General features: G+C 37.5%; 2 protein-coding genes across 2 annotated transcripts; both read left to right on the top strand.

Moving 5' to 3' along the window:
- The first annotated feature begins 10352 nt into the window (after positions 1-10352).
- LOC139125708 (E3 ubiquitin-protein ligase TRIM56-like) lies at positions 10353-11315 on the top strand. The gene has a single exon (XM_070691809.1). It carries the CDS (start codon positions 10353-10355, stop codon positions 11313-11315), a length of 963 nt encoding a protein of 320 aa, XP_070547910.1.
- A 49-nt stretch (positions 11316-11364) lies between these two features.
- Positions 11365-12552, top strand: LOC139125707 (tripartite motif-containing protein 2-like). The gene has a single exon (XM_070691808.1). It carries the CDS (start codon positions 11365-11367, stop codon positions 12550-12552), a length of 1188 nt encoding a protein of 395 aa, XP_070547909.1.
- The last annotated feature ends 7333 nt before the right edge of the window (positions 12553-19885 follow it).

Below are 19885 nucleotides of genomic sequence, written 5' to 3'. Positions count from 1 at the left end.
AAGCTCTTATAGATAATTTTTTGTACAAAATATCTAAAATATCAAAAATATCATATCAACATATTTTCATACACAGTTAACTTAAATACACTAAATTTCCCTGTCATATAATGAAACTGACCTTATCAAGCCAAAAATGAAGCCGGAAAATAACTTTTCCTTTCTTGGTCACTAGAGGGCGCCACTGACTTGGAGCCGTATCTCACGATGCTGAAGTTATTTCCGTATTCGTTTTCGTATTCGTTTTCGTATTCGTATTGAAGTCACTGACAGAAATTGATATTTTTAGTACAGGTTTCAGGTATGAAATGTGCAATATACGATATTTAGGCTACTGAGGTTGAAATATTGTAATATATGGTTCGTAATTTCATCTGCAAAATTTTGTTAAATTACAGAAATTTGCATATGTAGATTTTAAAGAATTTTGTTTATCTCATTTTATTTGAAAAAAAATTACTTAAAACCAGTCGGGATCTGGTAAGGCAGCATCTTCGCTTGCCAAGGTGTCTGGGCAGCTGGATGCACCCCGAAATCAGGTAGTTAGTAACAAGGAAAAGGTACTCATGCGAGCGGAGGATGGTAAGGCAGTTAGTGTGTAAAGGAACTGCCCCCCTGACTGTACCATTAAGGTTTTCTGACAATACCAAATGCCTCAAATTTTTCAAGGTTTGCCCTAAAATTTCGACTTAGGGGCGCAATGAAAATGTTAACTTTGAGCCCTGCATTCACTGTCGTTATGACGATCACTTTTACAAAGATATCAGTTTTTAAAACAAGAAATTACCTTTACAACTCGTCAAATTGAGCGGGTCAGCTAACCATTATCGATACTAACGATGTCAACAGAACGTTAAAGCTGGTTGTTGTGATAGAAGTTAATACGAAACGAATACGAATACGAAAATGATGTTTGTTTAAAAATCTCGCCTCCAAAGATTACTACTGGCCCACAGGCGCTCCTTAGGTGGGTAGTCTGCTCGATTTTCGGCTCGATCTATCGATTCCGAGTCGATATGCCCGCCACTGTAACCTAAATACTCACTAGGTTACAGTAGCGGGCATATCGACCACGGGATCGATAGATCGAGCCGAAAATCGATCTATTTAGCAGACTACCCACCTAAGATATCGCACATGGTGGTAGCTGAAGTTTGACGGGCAAATTTTTCCCGACAATTCCTACCTCTTAGTTGCTGTCTGAGGTAAATACGTCTACCACAGGCTTATGAATCCTGCCTGATTAGTATTTGTACATGCTGAACTGTTTTGGACTATATTTGCAAAGATATTTGCGACTAACTGCTGTGTCGTTTCTGACCTGACGAACTGGGTGGACGTGAGCCGACCCGACATACTGTTGCTCACGTAAAAGGTTCTATTGTCAAGAGGACGTTACGTAACAATTAGCTGTGATGCCCCTGCACTGTGAAGACTGTGGCGTTGTGTCATCTAGAGTTGCGCTATGTCAGGGCGACTTACAACTCTGCCCTAAATGTAACAAGAAAAGGTTTGGTTACATCAGCAAGCCTAATAGTGATAACGACAGTGGAGTTGCCAGTGTTGTAGTTAACAATGAGATTGGACCCCTTGTCTGTGAACTGGCTTGCTTTGTGGTGAATAAGCTGAGCTCAGGTATGACACGTGCAGCCATGGAGAAAGTTATCAAAGACTTTTATACTAAGTCGGGGGTTGACGAAGCCAATAATATTGTTTTGAATTGGCTGGTGACCGTGGGCCATCTCGTCGTAAAACTACGCTTACAGTTCGTGATGTAATTGATTGCATGGCTGATTTACCTGTCGATATCCAGACAAGATTTGTTGCCCAGAGTCTCATCGTCTTCCCCAATTGACATTGACTATGTTGACTACATAAGTTTACTGAAAATGGTTCGAGATATGTGTGAAAAACTGGACAGAGTAAGTTCTAAAGTTGAAGCCAACGAAGCCTCCACTCGCTCTGCCTGTGACAAGGCTGATAATACATGTATAATTAGAGAGCGTGAAAAAAGTCATACGGGTCAACGCGCGGCCGTGGAAAACGCTCCTACAGAGTCAGTTTCTGCAGCTGATATTGATTGTCCGAATATGCCAGTTCCTGGTACAACTACAAGCGAGGACCAAACATGGTCATTTGTGGTAAAGAGATAAAAACAAGGTTCGTTCTGTAAATAGTCTCCGTAAAACCAAGCAAATCCTTCAGGGATCCGGAAATTCTACCCATCACTTCACCGTAGCGGATAGGCAGCCTAAATTGCGCAGCGTCTTCGTCAGTCGTCTGTCGCCGGAAACATCTATTGACCAGATTCAAACCTACATCGACGAAGTATGTGGCTCTGACACTTTTAAGGGAGGTGCAAACTTAAAACTCGTTTTGATACTTATTCGTCCTTTCTTTCCAAATCAGAGTTGTCTGAGAAAAGATCAAGTACTTCACGTGTAGATTTAAAAAAAAATATCCACGAATATGATAAATATTGCCAGCTATAACATCAGAGGTTTACCTTCTTCGCTTTGTGATGTCAGTATTTAATCAATTTGTGTGATGTTTTACTAATTCAAGAACATTGGCTTGACAAGGACAAACTGCCGGTGCTCGGTTCAGTTCATAATGATTTTACCTCTACAGGTGTGAGTGCCTCGATAGTACTAGTGGCATTCTCACAGGCAGACCATTTGGGGGTGTTGGTATACTTTGCGTAAAAACCTGAATAGTGTTTCGCCTATTATAATACATTGTGAAAGTCGTGTAGTAGGCATTCGTATAGAAATGGTTGATCGTCCTGATCTTGTGATTTTCAATTTTTACATGCCAACAGCGAATTCTGACACTGACGAATTCCGGAGAATTCTGGCTTGTTACAAGTGGCTATTCATGATCTTGACACTTGCTGTTGTATTATTGCGGGAGATTTCATTGCTGATCCAGGCAAAATCAACTTGAATATTTTTTTTGAATGACTTTGTGAAAGAGAATGATCTTGTTCTCGCTGACATTGAGAGGCTCTCATCTAACACATTCACTTTTTTAAGCGATTCATGTGCAGCTCGCAGCTGGCTTGACCATATTATTTGTACAAGAGCGGCAAATAGTATTTTGATTCTATCACTGTTAACTATGATTTCATTTCCTCTGATCATTTCCCATTAATTTGTACGCTCAAAACTGACTTGCTACCAAAGATAAGTTCAAAGCCCAAGAAAATGCTTGTAGGCCCTGTTGGAACAAGTCAACTCTCACACATCTTTCACGTTATAATTCGTTGTGTGATAAACTTCTCTCAAATGTGAAAATTCCCGTTGGAGCATTAGTTTGCACAGACCCTAACTGTTGTGTCCATTTCGATGATATTGATATTTCTATAATGACATTGTCTCTGCTTTAAAATCTGCAGCAGAAAGGTCTATTCCGAAAACTGTCTGTGCCAGGTTGGAACACATTAGTTAAAGATAGTCACGATAAAGCCCGAAGTGACTTTCTGTTCTGGAGAGATCATGGGTCTCCTAAATCCGGGCCTTTATTTGAGCTAATGCGCAAGTCGAGGGCGCAGTTCAAACGGCTACTTGCTCAATGCAAGAAAGCCGAGAAAGAACTTCGTGCGCAGGCTTTAGCAGAGAGCTTAAATAATGATCAAAAAATGTACTGGAAAAAGGTAAAACACCAACTCCTTTATCGGTAGATGGTTGTACAGGTGATGCAGAAGTTGTGAATATGTGGAGAAATCATTATAAGGATATTTTGACAAAAACTGGTGTAGACTTTACACCTGTTCTACCTAACATTCCGTTTTGTCAGGATATGCTTGTGCACCATGATGAAATTAGTGATTTGATTACAAATCTGAAAACAGGTGCATCATCTGGTATCGATGAGATCACCCTGACATCTAAACTCAGTTCATGGTCATTCTTATTCATGGGTTTGTCCAAAGGCAAATTATGACGACTGCTTTAGTTCCTATACCCAAAAACCCAAGTGGCGATATTTCTGACAAGTCTAATTATCGCCCCGTTGCTGTTGCAAGCAACGGCTTCTAAATTGTTGGAGAGGGTTTGGTTAAATCGCTCAATGGATTGCCTTTCTACTACGAACCATCAGTTTGGATTTAAACCAGAACATGGTACTGATATGGCTATTTTTGTATTGAAGGAGATTTTGAGTTATTATAAACATCATAACACGCCTGTTTTTGTTACTTTTATGGACGCTTCCAAAGCGTTTGATTATGTTCGTCACGACGTTCTTTTTCAGAAATTGATGTCAAGGGGAGTTAAGCCTTACTTAATTAAAATTCTGTTCTATTTATACAGATTTCAAGATTTTGTTGTTAAATGGAATGGTACTTTATCTGCACCATTGCAGTCTAGAAACGGAGTTCAGCAGAGCGGAATTTCATCACCGATATTTTTCAAACTTTACTTAGATGATCTCAGTAGGAATCTCTCAATGCTGTCGTTCGGATGTCTTCTTGGCGATTACAGGGTTAACCATTTAATTTACGCTGACGATATAGTTATTTTTCTACTGGAGCTTACGGTCAGCAAATGTTAGTCAATTGTTGTGGTCACTATGGCAGTACAAACTCGATATTTTTTAATGAGAAAAAGACAGTGTGTATGTTAATTCAACCTGGTGTTCGGAAACTCAAACCAGTTCCAATTTATCTAAATGGTAGACTACTGACTTATGTTAATGTTTACAAATACCTTGGTCATTTAATATCTTGTGACCTTAAAGACAATTCAGGCACAGACTCGTTTTTATACGCTATAGGTAACGCTATCATTAACGATTTTAAATTTGCTTCTTTGACGGTTAAGTGTCATTTATTTTCTGGGGTTTTTTTTATATTCCGTACAGTTCTTACTTGTGGTGTAATTTTTCTATGAAAATGTTTAATAACGCTAGGAGAGCATATTCTCAGATATTTCGTAAACTAACGGGTTTTCAATATAGTTATGTTCAAAGTAATACTCTATAACTTGTTAATCTCCACGTTTTAACCTTTGAAGAAACACTTAGGAACAAGTCGTACAGTTTTCTGAGCAGATTGTCTCTCTCTAGTAATGTGATTGTGTCCTCTGTACTGTCCATGTCAATTTTTTCAAATAGTTTGTTATGGAATGTTTGGTGTCAAAGACTATTTTAACTTGTAGTATTTTTTCTTATCTGCTATGGATTATTTTTTATCCGAAATAAACAATAATAATAATAATAATAATAAGCGCCTGTGTACTGGCCATTTCTTTTTAAAGTCTCTCCTCTAATGACGGATATTTTTCAATCGAGGGCCTAAAAAGATTGGATCTTTTTCAACTTACATTTTCAAATATTGGAGTATTGATATATTATCATAAAAGCACTTAAAGTTCTGTAAAGACAGAACTTTTCAATAAAACGTTCGAAATTTGGACTAAAAATTAAAAAAAAATGTCAGTGACTCCAATACGAATACGAAAATAACTTCAGCATCGTATCTCTAAAAATATTCACTATTGACCACGCGTGACTATTGACTAATGTTGAACTCCCTAACTGTACTAAGTTTCATGCTTTTAACCAAAATTGCACAATTTCCATGTTATCTGCCTTACTATTAGGTCCGTTTCATCACTGTCACTCCACAAAATAGGGCAACGAAAACGCTCTACGCTACTTTTTTGCAGTAATTTCAAGTAATTTATGCGACCTTTCTGAGAAGATCTGAGGCCACTGGTTTTCATAAGTATTTAATCAGGTCTAGCTTGCAGCTTGCCTTGCTTATTCTACTTATTCTACTGCTGTGCACTCAACGACAGAAGTTTTGAAAGCTTTTCTGCGCCGTAGACACAGAAGACATGTAAAGCTATTGTGGTCTGAGTGATAGAAACCGCGGATTTTAACTTTTCTAGGAGAATATTTCACAGAAAAATGGAACTATTTGGTAACGAAGTTAATCGGGATTGTAAACTTTGAAATTAGCAGTGGAGTATGGGTTTGGTAAAATGGCGGCATTCCCTGATGCCAAACGCAAATGCTCAAAATGGAGCCCGTTGTTGAGGTTTTCTTAGCCCACAGCGTGCATGATGAGGAAATTTGTAAGATTTTAGTTAAATTGAAGTGTATTTTATCGATTTTGAAGCGACTTACAACCGATAAGCCAATGTAAACTGTTGATATTGTTGCCTTCTCCAGCCTGAGACCACCATGACAGATGACTGGGTTTTTTTTACAAACGTAGTTATTCAAGTCGGTCTACTCTTGACCTTGCGACACTGTTATGTAGGTCATTTTCACACACTCATCATGACCTGAGTCCAATTAGTCTAGAACATTCTCAAGGTCACTGCCCTTAATGACCTCACAACCTTGAATTCAATTAGTCATGTTTGGAATGTTCTGGAAATCTACTGAGTTGTGCAAGAGAGATAATTTTAGAACAGTAATTAGCATGTCAATAAAAGTTCTAGATTGTTCTTATATGCCCCAGAAATACATTATTATAACTTGGTTTATTACCGTGAAAAGTAGTAGTAGTACACTTCACAAGTCATAACAGGCAAATACAAAATTTACATTTCAGTGGTAATGTGGAGCCAGAAAATATAGCTGTTCGCTAGTCGAGCCTGGCCCATTTACAAAATTTAAATTAGTTAGGTCAACACGTACGCTGTTATACAAAGAGTTCTACAAACATTATTTTATATTTATATGATACAAATTTGATATCAGAGCGAGGTATTCCTGAAAATTCATACACAATGATGTGACGACTATTGTGATTTTAACTAGTTCACTGTAGGTATTCCTGTAACAGATACTCTCTCAGTGCTTTTGTAAAGCTATGCCTGGAAGTATGAGCTTTAATTACATTAGGCAACGAGTTCCATAGTTGAGCACCCGTGTACGAAATTGCCGATTGACCTTTACATGTGTACATTTTCGGCAATGTTAAATTCATCCCTACTTTTTGACGGGTGTCATAACAATGATCCACAACTTGGAAATAGTCTATCATGGGATGTGGTACATTTTGATGATATAAATCAAAAACAAAATTACCAACAAGCAACTTGTAAAGCTTATAAACATCTAAGATGCGTAATTTAAAAAATAAAGGTAATGACGGCGTTCTTAATCCAGAAAAAGTTATTGTTCGCATACACATTTTCTGCGTGATGAGAATGGAATTTAATAGGATGAATACGTATTTCCCCATACTTCTAAACCATATGTAATGTATGGTTGTATAAATGATTTATAAAGTAATACTAATACATTTTGTGGTACAAAATTTCTTATTCTAAAAAGAATTCCTGCCTTCATTCTAATTAGTGCGTTGACTCTAGTAATATGTTGTTTCCAAGTTAGGTTCTCATCTATATTTACACCAACAAATGACGCTTGATTAGACTGAATTAAAGGCACACTTTTAACACAGATATTCCATGTAAATACACCGATTTACGTTTCTGGTGAAAAATACAGCTTGCAGTCAGACATTTGGGATTGTGTCTCTTGTGTGTTACGTCAAGTCTTTGGAAACTCCAGCAGTAGTAATTTTCAAGACTTTTCAAGACCTTCACTCCCAACGATGGATTTATACTGTGGACTTTTGTGCAACTTCAAGCCTGCAAGCCAAAGGACTGTTCATTCATCCGACTGACTGTTACAACTCTGAGACTGGAGCTTTGCCGTCCCAGCTGAGATAAGTAGTCTGTACACTTTTAAAGCTTGTATTCTATCCCTGACTTAGCAATTAGTTTTATTTTCGTAATAAATTTTGCTTAAACGGAAACTGCTGAGTTCACCCTTTTGTTCGTTTTCTCTGCACGTAAGAACACATTTCCTTCATCTTACGCATTTTTTTTTCAACTGAAATAAATCGGGCATGAATCTTTTTTTTTCTTTTTGCTTTGTGGTTTCTTACCATTTAATGACCGATTGAGTGTTTTGCTTGTCAAAATACGTGATCCAACTTTGAAAACAGATTGACTAGTGTGGGTACGACTACGAGGCATGATTAATCACGGCAAGTCATCGACAGCATATATGTTGTACACGTGAATAAACTAATGTCAGTATGAGTCTAAACACCAAAGTTAATAAATGAAGAGGTCAGTAAACTGTTTTCGTCTTCAACTCTAAAACATACTTCCAGTTCAAACAATAGAGAGTCAGTTGATGATGCCCTGTAGTTGTGTGCATGTGGTGGACAATAGTTACCTCCATGGTTGTACACATGTAAAAGAGCAATCCATATTTGTACAAGGTAACCTGCTGTGTGTATGCGAATTAATTACTTGTGCTATCATGAAAATAATTCTGTAATTCATTTTTGTTCTGACTTTGGAGTCAGATTTAAATCATAACGACAAAAAATCGTTAAGCTGCAGCATGAAGCATGTGCATTGTATTGTAAAAGCAAACTTTAATGAACACCAGTAAACATTTGCTACTTGGCTTCAATACCATTTGTCTTTTGTATTTTTATTGGCACATGGCATTGACATGTCTCACTTGGATTAACACTTAGAATGCTCTTTAATTATATCATTTTCCTTGGCTTTTTTCTCTTCACAGATTTCTACAGGGATGACTATTACGCCCATATAAAATCAAATCATAGAACACACTCAAAAACACAAACAAAGGCAAACTTCAATTATCACACATCAAGTAGAGCAAAACAACATCACTTGCAACATGATACAATCAGTATTAAATCTTGACTATAACATTAAACTCCCTACCTTATGGATCACAGTGTGTTAAACAAACTATTCCAAGGTGATCCTAAGTTTAGCAAATCATGACATAATTTGATCATCATTCAACAGATATTCATGACCTCAAATTGCAAATATTTTTTTAAAAAAAATAAAAGTATAATAATTACATAGACAAAGAACTAGTTTAACATCATCCAGGGGTATTCTAGTCGAATTTCATTGACAAAATAAATCCATTTTTAGGGTGACTTTTTATGATAACATCTCCTACTCAAACCAATGTTCCATCCTTTAAAACATCAACTATTCCCACTTGCCCAAGTTAAATCTTACTTTGATTCACATTAGGTTTCCCTATGTCAACTTAAATGTAAAGGCCTGTCATTGATACATTTTTCAAAGATGATAACTACAAAATATAACAACATCGAAGCTAGACATTCTAGTTTATAGAAAATTATCACCAATAATTGCAGCTACTGTCCCCTTTCACATGACATCGATGAAATGAAACATATTATACAGGTTGTTCGACAAGGTCAGCATATCGGCATTCCAGCATAGTTTGTACGTAAAATTCCTAAAGAATGTAATGGTTACACGGAAGCTGCAATCTGCCACAATTATCCCTACCAAAAAGCAAAAAAACTAAACCATGACTTTGACAACTGAATGTGTTGGAAAGAGGAACAAGTAATAATAATCATACTTTCTGCAAAATAGATTTCTGATACAAAATTTTAGATATTGGGGGCACATTGTAAATGATTAAGAAACCAGATTTTGAAAATCTGATTGGCATACATTTTAATAATCTCTGATAAATATAAAAAATACAACATAGGTGGATACTTTGGAAAATTCTCCAATAAATATATTTGCACACTCCCTGAACATTGCCTGGTAATTGGCTGATACCATGCAATGATGTAAAATCAGTTAAATGAATGACCTGGGTTACTGTATTTTTCCATGGTCAAGCTAATAATCTAGTCTGTTAAAAAACATTCGATAAACAATCGGATGACCCCAAACAGTCAACACTTTGGAATTAAAGAGTTAAAATATTCAATAAACAATACAATGAAATCATAAAATCTGTGATGAACAACTGCAAGAACATCTTTAAAAAAAAAGTTTAATATAACTAAATAAAATTTTAGTGATATTGTTCGTTTAACAAAAGTTCGAATATATAATAGCTCAGGGGGTGCTTGAAAATATTTGATGATATGGAGGGGATAGGAAGTTTTTTGAGGATATTGAGGGGGGAGCTGACAAAAAGGATTTCAATCGCAATTTTTTGAGGTCCCTCCCCTCATCATTGTTTTGAACGCAGCCTAAAGACTCAATGTTTGTTGCCCGTAAACAAGAATATACGACACTATTGTTCGATGATCCGTTACCTTAGAACTGTGTCAAAACAACAAAGTACGCCTGAAGTAAGCTGATAACAGAAGTAAAGGTCGTAGTTAGCATTACCGTATATGTACAGTATATGTCATGTGACAAAATTCAACCAATTGGCACATGACATCTCTAGCACATCAGTTTGTAGAATACCAACATTGGGAGCCTTAACTACCACCCATACATAAGAAGTGTTTACAGTCGATAAAAGCGACACACCTATGCACAATGGCTGCTGCCTCTGAAAGCAAAGTCTTGAAAGAAATCGGTGAAGATTTCCTGTGTTGTACCATCTGTCTGGAGCAGTTCAAGTCTCCTAAAGTTCTATCATGTCTGCATACTTTCTGTGAGCAGTGTTTAGTCACACTGGTTGAGAAGACTGGAGCTCTACACTGTCCAGAATGTCGACAGGAATATCAGCTTCCTGTTGGAGGAGTGCCAGCAATAAAAGGCAACTTCTTTATGGCAAATTTGATTGAGATATTCAAGCAGCGACTTGAGTCCAGGCAGGGAGCTGAGCTTAAGTGTGAAGGTTGCCAGGAGAATACAGCAACACACAGGTGCATGGAGTGCAAACAATACATCTGTGATAGTTGTGCAAAGGTACATAAAAATATATTACTTACTCGCTCACATACGCTTATGACCATTGAAGAATATGAAACAGCAAAATCAACATGTCCAGTACCACTACCAGTGGTGAAATATTGCAGTGACCACAACCAGAATGAACCCAAATTGTACTGTGAAACCTGTCAGGTACCTGTCTGTTCAGACTGCGCTATGGTCAAACAGTGCACACCAGAACATGTACACAGAGACTTGAAAGATGCAGCAGATGAGTATCTTACAGAATTTAAAGCGATGGTTGACAAACTGAAAGTAAAAGAAAAAAGAGCTGAAAAGAACAAAACCTTGGCCAAACAGATACACAGTGATCTCATAGAGCACTGCTGCAGAGAAGAAAGGAAGGTGAGAATAAAGGCAGAGGAAATCATCAAGAAAATTAAGAGAGAAGAGCAGAGACTAATAGATGAACTGAAAAACAATTACAAAATGAAAGTCAAACGTGCAGCGGTTGAAATTGATGAGATGGAATTAAAACATGGTAACATTAAGAGTACATGCAGTTACATGCAAATGATGATGCATCATGGGAATGCTTGCTCAATTTCTCTCCACAAAGGGTGATGCTGAAAATCGTATCAAGCAACTACTAACCTCAGAATCTGAACCAACGATGCAACATGATGAAGTTGTATTCACATCTGGTTGCGACTTCGATGAACATGGACATCTGGGAATTCTTAGATCTGATGTGTGTACATCAAAGTGTACAGTCGACAACATTCCAAAACAACTTGTGAAAGGTGATTCTGCAGTCCTAGTGGTCACAACCAGAGATTCCCTTGGAAATCAAGTTGTCCCAAAACAACCAGTGAAAGCTAAGATAAGAAAACCTCATGCATCTTGGGAAGACATTGACGTTATGGACAACAAAGATGGCACCCACAAAGTTACAGTGTTTGGACAAGTGAATGGAAAATATCAAGTTACCATGATAGTGGGAGATCAACAAATGCCTGGGTGTCCTTTGGTCATACCTGTCATTGGATTGGTGAAGACCATCGGCAGTGAAGGAAGTTATATGGGTCAGTACAATAGGCCCTTCTGTGTAGCAATTAACAAAAATGGAGACATCGTGACTGCTGACACTTTCAATAACAGATTACAAATGATAACCAGAGATGGTATATTAAAGAAAATTTTGAAATTTTCACAATTTAAAATGCCTTTTACACCATTTGACATAGCTTTATGTAGTGACAATACCTACTATAGTTTAGATAACAACAATAGACGAGTAGTTGTCAGTGATGAAGACGGACATATCATCAGAATCTTTGGAAGACATCAGTTGAATGATCCACGAGGCATAGCTATCAGCCCTTTAAATGGCACTGTTTATGTGACAGAGGATGACCGTGTAATGATTTATTCAAAACATGGCAAATACCTTAGTTCATTCGGGACACCAGAATTCTTTGAACCCTTAGGCGTTGCAATAGGAAGTACTGGAATGATATTTTTTACAGACCACTCCAACAATTGTATCCATGTATTCAATGTCTATAATAAGTATTTGTATTCTTTTGATTGTAAGAGTACAGCTGGTGAGTTACTATGCCCCATGGGAATAACAATTGAAAATGATAAATATCTCTATGTTACCGCTTCAAGTACATGTCCCTATACAGCAGATGGTTTCATACTGAAGTTTGAGACTTGTGGGAAGTTTGTTTGTCGCATTGACAATGATAGTGATGGGCTGAATCACCCTGATGGTATTGCTTTGACAAATGATGTACCTTGCAGAGTGGTTGTTGCTGACACAGCCAACCATTGCATCAAAGTGTTTGTGCAATGAGTCAAAAAGATCAGATGCAGAAAACTTTGTGAAAGATATCAATTGCGCGCTGTTAAAAGACTGTATGAGAAGTCTCACATCACACTAGGGGAACTATAATCTTTACACATAACATTAATTCAATCACAGTCCCTCGAGACGGTCTGTGATTCAACTATGGAAAGTGTCATCCAAATGATACTGCAGATTTAGAGAAAGAGATCACATAAAACTATTTTAAACACTGAAACTTTAAATGTCTTTCTCATCAATGTTTTTAAGATTATTTCATACTTTTTACACTTTTGTAACAATGCCACATTGTATGTCAATTGTGTGTTTTATGAAATATATTCACAAATAAGGACGTAAAGGAATGAAGTATACAACAGATTTTATGTATTTGTTCTCCTCTATACATCAATACAATATCAGGAATTGTGAGCAAACAATTACATTCCAGATAACTGTCAATATTCTCATATCCATGTGTACAGTGCCATTTAATTCATTAGTTACTTGATCTGTTGTGACTCTACACAGATTACTCCAAGTACATTGAATCATTGCACTTCTTGTATAAAAACTCCATTGATCACACAACATTATTCAGAATGTTTTCATACACACTGCCTTTTGTTTAATTGACTGTGATGGAAGTGTATGATGTATTGTGAGACAGTGCGATGAAGGTATAAATATTGCATGTATCATAGCATTGTGATGTAGTGAACAGAACACCTCAAACTGGTGTCGAAGTCATATTATGTAAATTTGTGGCTCTCCTTCGTCTTCAGATGTTAGAATAAACAGCTTTGAAAAAGGTCATGAATAACATTTAAGATCAAGTTTAATCAGGCAAACGTTAAACAATGGGAGCCGCGTTGTCATGTAGAATACTGAATTCCGTCCTACCAAACAATAAATTGTCGGAATGAAGGGAGTCGAAATGGGCAATGATATACCGGGTATGTCTTGTTATCCACTGTCCCTTGGAGCCCTGGGAAAGCCAAAAGTGGAACCAAAGAGGACCAAGTTCACCCTATATAGATGCGATATTCCAGGAGTGACCTAGTATCACACCAACAGAATTGCAGAGTACCCTGGCCAGTATATGGTGACGTCATGTATGTGATATTTATTCAAAGAAAGTCAATGTGAAAATTATAAATTTCTCACTCAACTGACGATTAAAATGAAGTCAAAGATAATTCTTTAAATTCTTCTTCTTATATTTCCAAAGACAGACGTTATGCATCCGCCTCCTAAATAGCAGTTAGATATCCAGTTGTACAGCTACGTGAAGTTACGAAGTGGCGTTCGCTTGAAACACCAGGTCTCCGTTTAACATTTTTTTACACAAGTAGCTCTCCTCACCTAATAAAGATCATTTCAACTCGGCTATCACAGTTTATGGCATGCCTCTATAGATTTGCCATTAAAACAAATTTCGATAGGAAAAATTACGCTTGTATTAAGACCATACTGATATGACTTCAGAGAATGAACCAATGCTGAAAATCACCTATATTGCAACGTTTGGGTCTCAAAAGTAAAATATGAATGCACACTAAATGCCCAATTTCACAATACCAAATTTCCCATGTAACCTGGTCTGTTTTACGCAAGATTGGGACAGAGCATAAGTACGGGTCCTAGCGCGAGTGATCATGACATCTCCGTCTGACTTGTATCTCAAAGCTTGCCACAGGTCTGTACAAGGGCCTAAGTTCAGAAGCCAAAATACAATGATGACAGACAAGCTGTATTTCAATTATGACTCTGAATAAGTTTATTTGGCTACATAAAGTTAAAAAGAAGTTGACTCCAGAAACCCCGAGAAAATGTGTGTCAACTGTAGTCCTGAAACATTTCTATAGGAATACTTGATCGGATTGAAGATTAAAAGTAATTTTCTCCATTTCAAGGAATATGATGTCAGCTATTTCTGGCAAGGCTGGTGAGTCCATGCTGCATCCGATTCGTTCATAGTATTCTCTGTTGAATTTAAATATGTTGTGTTTCAGAGTAATCTACAGTAGGGTTGTATGTAGCTTGTTGCTTGTTGTATTAGCTTGTACACTTTCTGAGTCAAGCGTTACGGTGACTGCGTTAATGGTTTCGTTTAGTGACACGTTTTGTAACTGCCAATTTACTTTTTTCAATGTAATCTTTAGATTTACAGAAAGCGTTTGATGCAGTCGACCATACGATTTTACTTGGTAAACTTAAAACCATCGGTTTGTCTGATTCTGCCATTAACTGGTTTTCGTCTTATCACACAAACAGAAAGCAACTTGTCGATGTTTCCTGTGTATTTTTTGATGTTCAAGCTATAGCTAGTGGTGTTGCAAGGATTCATTTCAGGGCCTTTGCTATTCTAGATTTATGTGAATGATATGGAATGTCTGTGACGTGTAAATTGTTTTTATATGCAGATAATTCAGCTTTGTTAATTTAAGGCAAGAATCCAACAGAGATGGAGCAACAGTTGAGTCAAGAACTGTCGAATATCAACGAATGGCGACAATAAATTATCCCTGCACCTTGGAAAAACAGAGTCAGTTTTACAAGGCAAACTACAAATTAACTCAAAATTGTCAGTTGCGTGTAATGGTATAGAAATTTCACAGAAAAAGTCAGTGAAATACCTTAGAACGGAAATTGATCAATCGCTTGATGGAGAGTCTATGGCATGCAATGTTCGGAGCAAAGTAAATGCCAGGCTTAAATTCCTCTATCGGAAATCTCCTCTATCGGAAATCTCAATATTTAGACTCAAACATGAGAACATTATTAGTTTCCTCTCTAATCCAATGCCATTACGACTACGCATGTTCATTTTGGTTTGCCGGTTTAATTAAGCGTACGAAATCGAGTTTACAATGTTCACAAAATGTATTAGTCAGATTCGTTCTAAATTTACCTCCTCAAACACATATGTCGACCCAGCATTTCAAAACGATTCGATTGGCTGGCTGTCCATTGAACAAAGAGCACAGCTGCTAAAATAGAATCACGTGTATTAAGCGATCAATAATACTACACCTTGTTATCTCTCTGAACATTTCAATTTGACAGCGAACTGCCATACGTATAATACTAGATCAAGCTCATGTTCTGTTCGTTTACAAGCCTTATTGGTTCTTATGGTGAACATTAATTTCAGAGACTAAATTATGGAATGACATTCCTTTGAGTATTCACAATTCCAAGTTTTTAAAAAGAAGGTAAAATACTATTTGTACTCAAAACTGGAGGGCTAGGCAGTTATGCCCTTTCCAGTTGCAGTTGACAGTTTGTTTGTTTGTTTGTTTGTTTGTTTGTTTGTGTGGCTGTACCATTTTTAGGTATCTATTTGATGGTCGGAGTGAAAATGTCTTCATGTGTTTTTCGTCTTCTCTTGAGGACCAATATAGAAATGTTTTTAACTTTTTGTGCAATCCTCGGCAAGTAATTTAAAGTTGTGTTTCTTTACTGTAACAGTTTTGTTGTGCTTGGTGTAAGTTTATATAGTATTTTTGTTTTTATATTTTATTTTGTATTTTAACGTTTTCCTGTATATTTGCCGAATCAAATCAAATCAAATTAAATCAGTCGTATTCACAATTGATATGCCTCTTCTTTGTCGAAGGGCTCTATTGTGACTGGGTTGTGTATCAGTGGATAACCAACCAAATCACTGGTTTAATGGTTGCTTCGAGATAGTTCTCTGGTTTCTTATTATCCGTTGTTATAGTGGTGTCCACGCGCCATGAAAATAAAAAAAAGGTTCCCGAAAATAACTTTTGATGGATTTTTTCTTTCACCATGGTGAGCAATTTTTTCCTAAGGCCCCTCTGACTGATTGTTTTTCTGAAAATGTTCCAGACCCACCCCACGATATCAAATGGTCCACCCCTTATAGGGTTAGAGTGCCATAGTTTCAAAGACTGAATTGTAGCTTTCATCAGCACCCAATTCAATGGACTGCTCGACGCCAACACCACAAAGAGTTTGATTCAGTGAACGAACAATAGTCTTTATCCACACCTGACAAAGGAAGCACATCAGCTATAAGGCCTGTATTGTGTGGAATGTCAGTAGCACCACAGAGTAAATTTGCAATGCTCTTTCCTCCGGCAGTGAATAATCAGTATTTGGTGATGATCAATAGAGATTATAGAATATGTATTAAGCAGGAATGACCCCTCAAAAAACCCGCATATATGGTCACTGAATTGCCAAGCGATGGCAGATTGCACTCAGACTATATTTATGAACAAATTCACATCTCCTGACTCCCCTTGGTGCACCTGTGTAGCAAATACTGATGGTATACATGACGAGCTGCTGTGGTTTTCAAGTTTTTGATGTGGACGGACATTATACAAATCTATATACAAAAAAATACATGTATGAACATTCAGATGTTACTGACCAACCATAAGCTCTCTCTCGTATGTATTTTAGACACATGTAATCAGCACTGACTGGGAGATTTTTATTCTGGCATAAAGTGTACAACCTTTATTTGCATGATGTCACATTAGTCTTCTGTAGCGACCGAAGTCCAGATGTATTTTAATTTCACAGCAATACTTATCTCTGATAGGTTACTCCGTGATATCAATTATGAATACTCCAGACTTCAATAATATGGTAAATGTCACTTTTTTCAAACTTGAAGTACTAGAAAGTGTGTCCATGATACATGCAGTAGTTCGATGTTTTTCCTCCATGAAAATGTATTTAGACACATAACAAGACAAGTTCATCGCCAAGTTTCCAATAAATTTGTAAGCACTATACAATTATAGTTAATTCGTTTAATGCCTCCTTTCACACTTCTCTGTCAAACAAAATCGAAACTTTGAAAAGCCGTATACTTTGGCAACACTCTAAAAAGTACCATAACTAATAGGCTTTTTAAATAACTGTATATTTGTTTTCAATCGTACGTATTTGGTATCAACATATTATCATCTGCAAGTACAAAATAAGATGTTTGTCGCACAAGATTGTGAAAATGACCAAATATTATGAGGAGGCTGTCGTAGAAGTAGGTCAGTCATGCAGAACCCCTACGTAATAAATGTTACCATTATATGCACAGTATAAAACATGTGACAAAATTCAACCAATTGGCTCATGGCATCTCAACGTATCAGCTTGAAAAATACTAACCTAGGGAGCTTTCTCTGCTACCGATGCTCATCAAAGGGTTTACTACCGTGGACGAAAACGACAATTCTCAGCACTGTATAAAATTTATCTCCACTGTTTGAAATGTCTGTCTCTACTGTTTAGAATTGCTCTACTGTTTGAAATTTCACTCCAAGTTCCGCTACGCTATAGCACGGCTTGCTCGGTGAGCATCGCTTGTTAGAAACACCGTTGAGGGCGCATAACTGCGTAGCAAACGAAGAGGCTGTGAGAGAGTCTATTCTGATACTTACAATGAGATATTATAATAACCACCGGAGATGGTACCTTTAAGAAAATTTTGAAATTTACACAATTTAAAATGTATTTCAGAGCATATGACATAGCTGTGTGTAATGACAATGCATACCACAATTTAAATAACAAGAATGAGCGAGTAGTTGTCAGTGATGAGAATGGACATGTTATCAGAATCTTAGAAAGATCCATATGGCATTAGCTATCAGCCCTTTAAATGGTAATGTATGGAAATCCGGTCACGACATGCGACATGCGACCTGCGACTTCAAAACTGCGACTTGCGTCCTGCGAGTTTGAAACATGCGACCTGTGACTTCGGCATTTAGACCTAGGTGTAAGCTGTGACTCATTTCACAACTGCGACATGCGACCTGCGCGTTCAGGTATGTAAGGGTGCCGGAAATCGACAAGTGCGGGGCCAAAGTGAGGGCCAGCACAATCAAAGTGCGAGCGAATGTGAGGGCTTGAAGTGAGGGCTCTCACAATCGAGGTGCGAGCGTATTTGTGGGTTGAGACTTGCGAAAATCAGTACTAAATTCACCTTGATCGAATGAAGACTTGTGATCAAAGTCAATTAAAAAGCGCGATACGATCTCCACTGAAGTGTAAACGGCGCAGCCCTGTGTATGAGCATGCATTCACGATATGAGCGAACGGCTATTAAAGTACATGAAGTCCCTGACGGAGAAAAATTGTCAAACACCATTAAAATATGAATGAGGCATTTTGCAATCTTTACATCCTTGAGTTTCTTTAAGAATATAATGTCTGGCTGATTTCAAAAATCGGCTACTCACTGATCGGGCTGGGATCGCACATTCAAAGTGCAACTTGTCAAAGTGAAATCGAACGCTATATGTGCGAAAGGCAGAAATATTAAAACAGCAGTCATCGCCATGATTAGCTTATTCACTGTCAATTGACCTACAAACGGACTGAAAAACTTTCATGTACAGCTTTTAAACTTGAGACAAGCCCATTATCGTTCCATTAATGGCATTATCGAAATTAATGCCATGACAGCGACACACGACTGATCACGTCATTCAAAGTCATAGTGTGCGCGCAACAATAGCTATAGTAACACTGTAAATACAGCTACAAGCCTGACTCGACGATGAGCGTAAATGACGTCATTTTTCTTTCACAAATATGCAAATAGAAAATCTGTCCGCTTTAGATAGATACAAAAGTCACAATAATGCATAGCCCAGAGTAGACTGGCCGCTTTTCTCGGCAGCTGAGTTATTGGCTGGCGTTCATCCTTGGCTGGCGTTTATCATTTGGCTTCAAATGCCGTAAAAGTGACCTCGTAAATATTCATTATGCCCAATATAGCAGATAGCTTATTATTGAAATTAGTCGTGCGCGGGAATTTCGCACCTGAGAAGCGAACTCCCATAACCATAACGTAGAAGTAGGCCAATGCAGCCCAGCGTGGATCGTTTATCTGTACAGTTTTTCTTGTTCGTTGCATGTTCAAGAAGCAACAATTAAAATACCTAAAGCAGAGAGCAGTATTTAGAGAATTTGAATAAATAATGGTTGTTCCAAGCCAAGTTTACATTGGCAAGGGAAAGCAGTCTCTTCATCACGTGGGGGGGGGGGGGGGGGAGAAACCGAATGACTGTAATTACTTTGAACTCTATCTGAACACAGTCCTTCCTTCTACAGACTGTGTTCTAAGGTTTCCCTACGTGTAAATAAAGTACGCATCCATCAGTATCGGGACTCAGCTTCGCCGTTGCCAGCGACGCGGAACTCAAGAGTTTTACATCGATTTGGCAAGTTATTCGATAGAGCATAAGGAGTGGAATCTTCCTCAGAGATGTGTGTGTATTGGTCGTACATTCAGAATATAATTTCTTTCGCTACTGCACTGTATGGTGCCGGGATATGAAAGTGGTGC

The sequence above is a fragment of the Ptychodera flava genome (assembly GCF_041260155.1).
Source record: "Ptychodera flava strain L36383 chromosome 3 unlocalized genomic scaffold, AS_Pfla_20210202 Scaffold_26__1_contigs__length_13983176_pilon, whole genome shotgun sequence".
NCBI classification, from domain to species: Eukaryota; Metazoa; Hemichordata; class Enteropneusta; family Ptychoderidae; genus Ptychodera; species Ptychodera flava.
Note: the sequence above shows the minus strand (reverse complement) of the source record. Positions and strands in the feature narration are given on the sequence as shown.

Excerpts from the sequence above, each read along its gene's own strand:
- LOC139125708 (XM_070691809.1), top strand. The coding sequence starts at position 10,353 with ATGGCTGCTGCCTCTGAAAGCAAAGTCTTGAAAGAAATCGGTGAAGAT.
- LOC139125707 (XM_070691808.1), top strand. The coding sequence starts at position 11,365 with ATGCAACATGATGAAGTTGTATTCACATCTGGTTGCGACTTCGATGAA.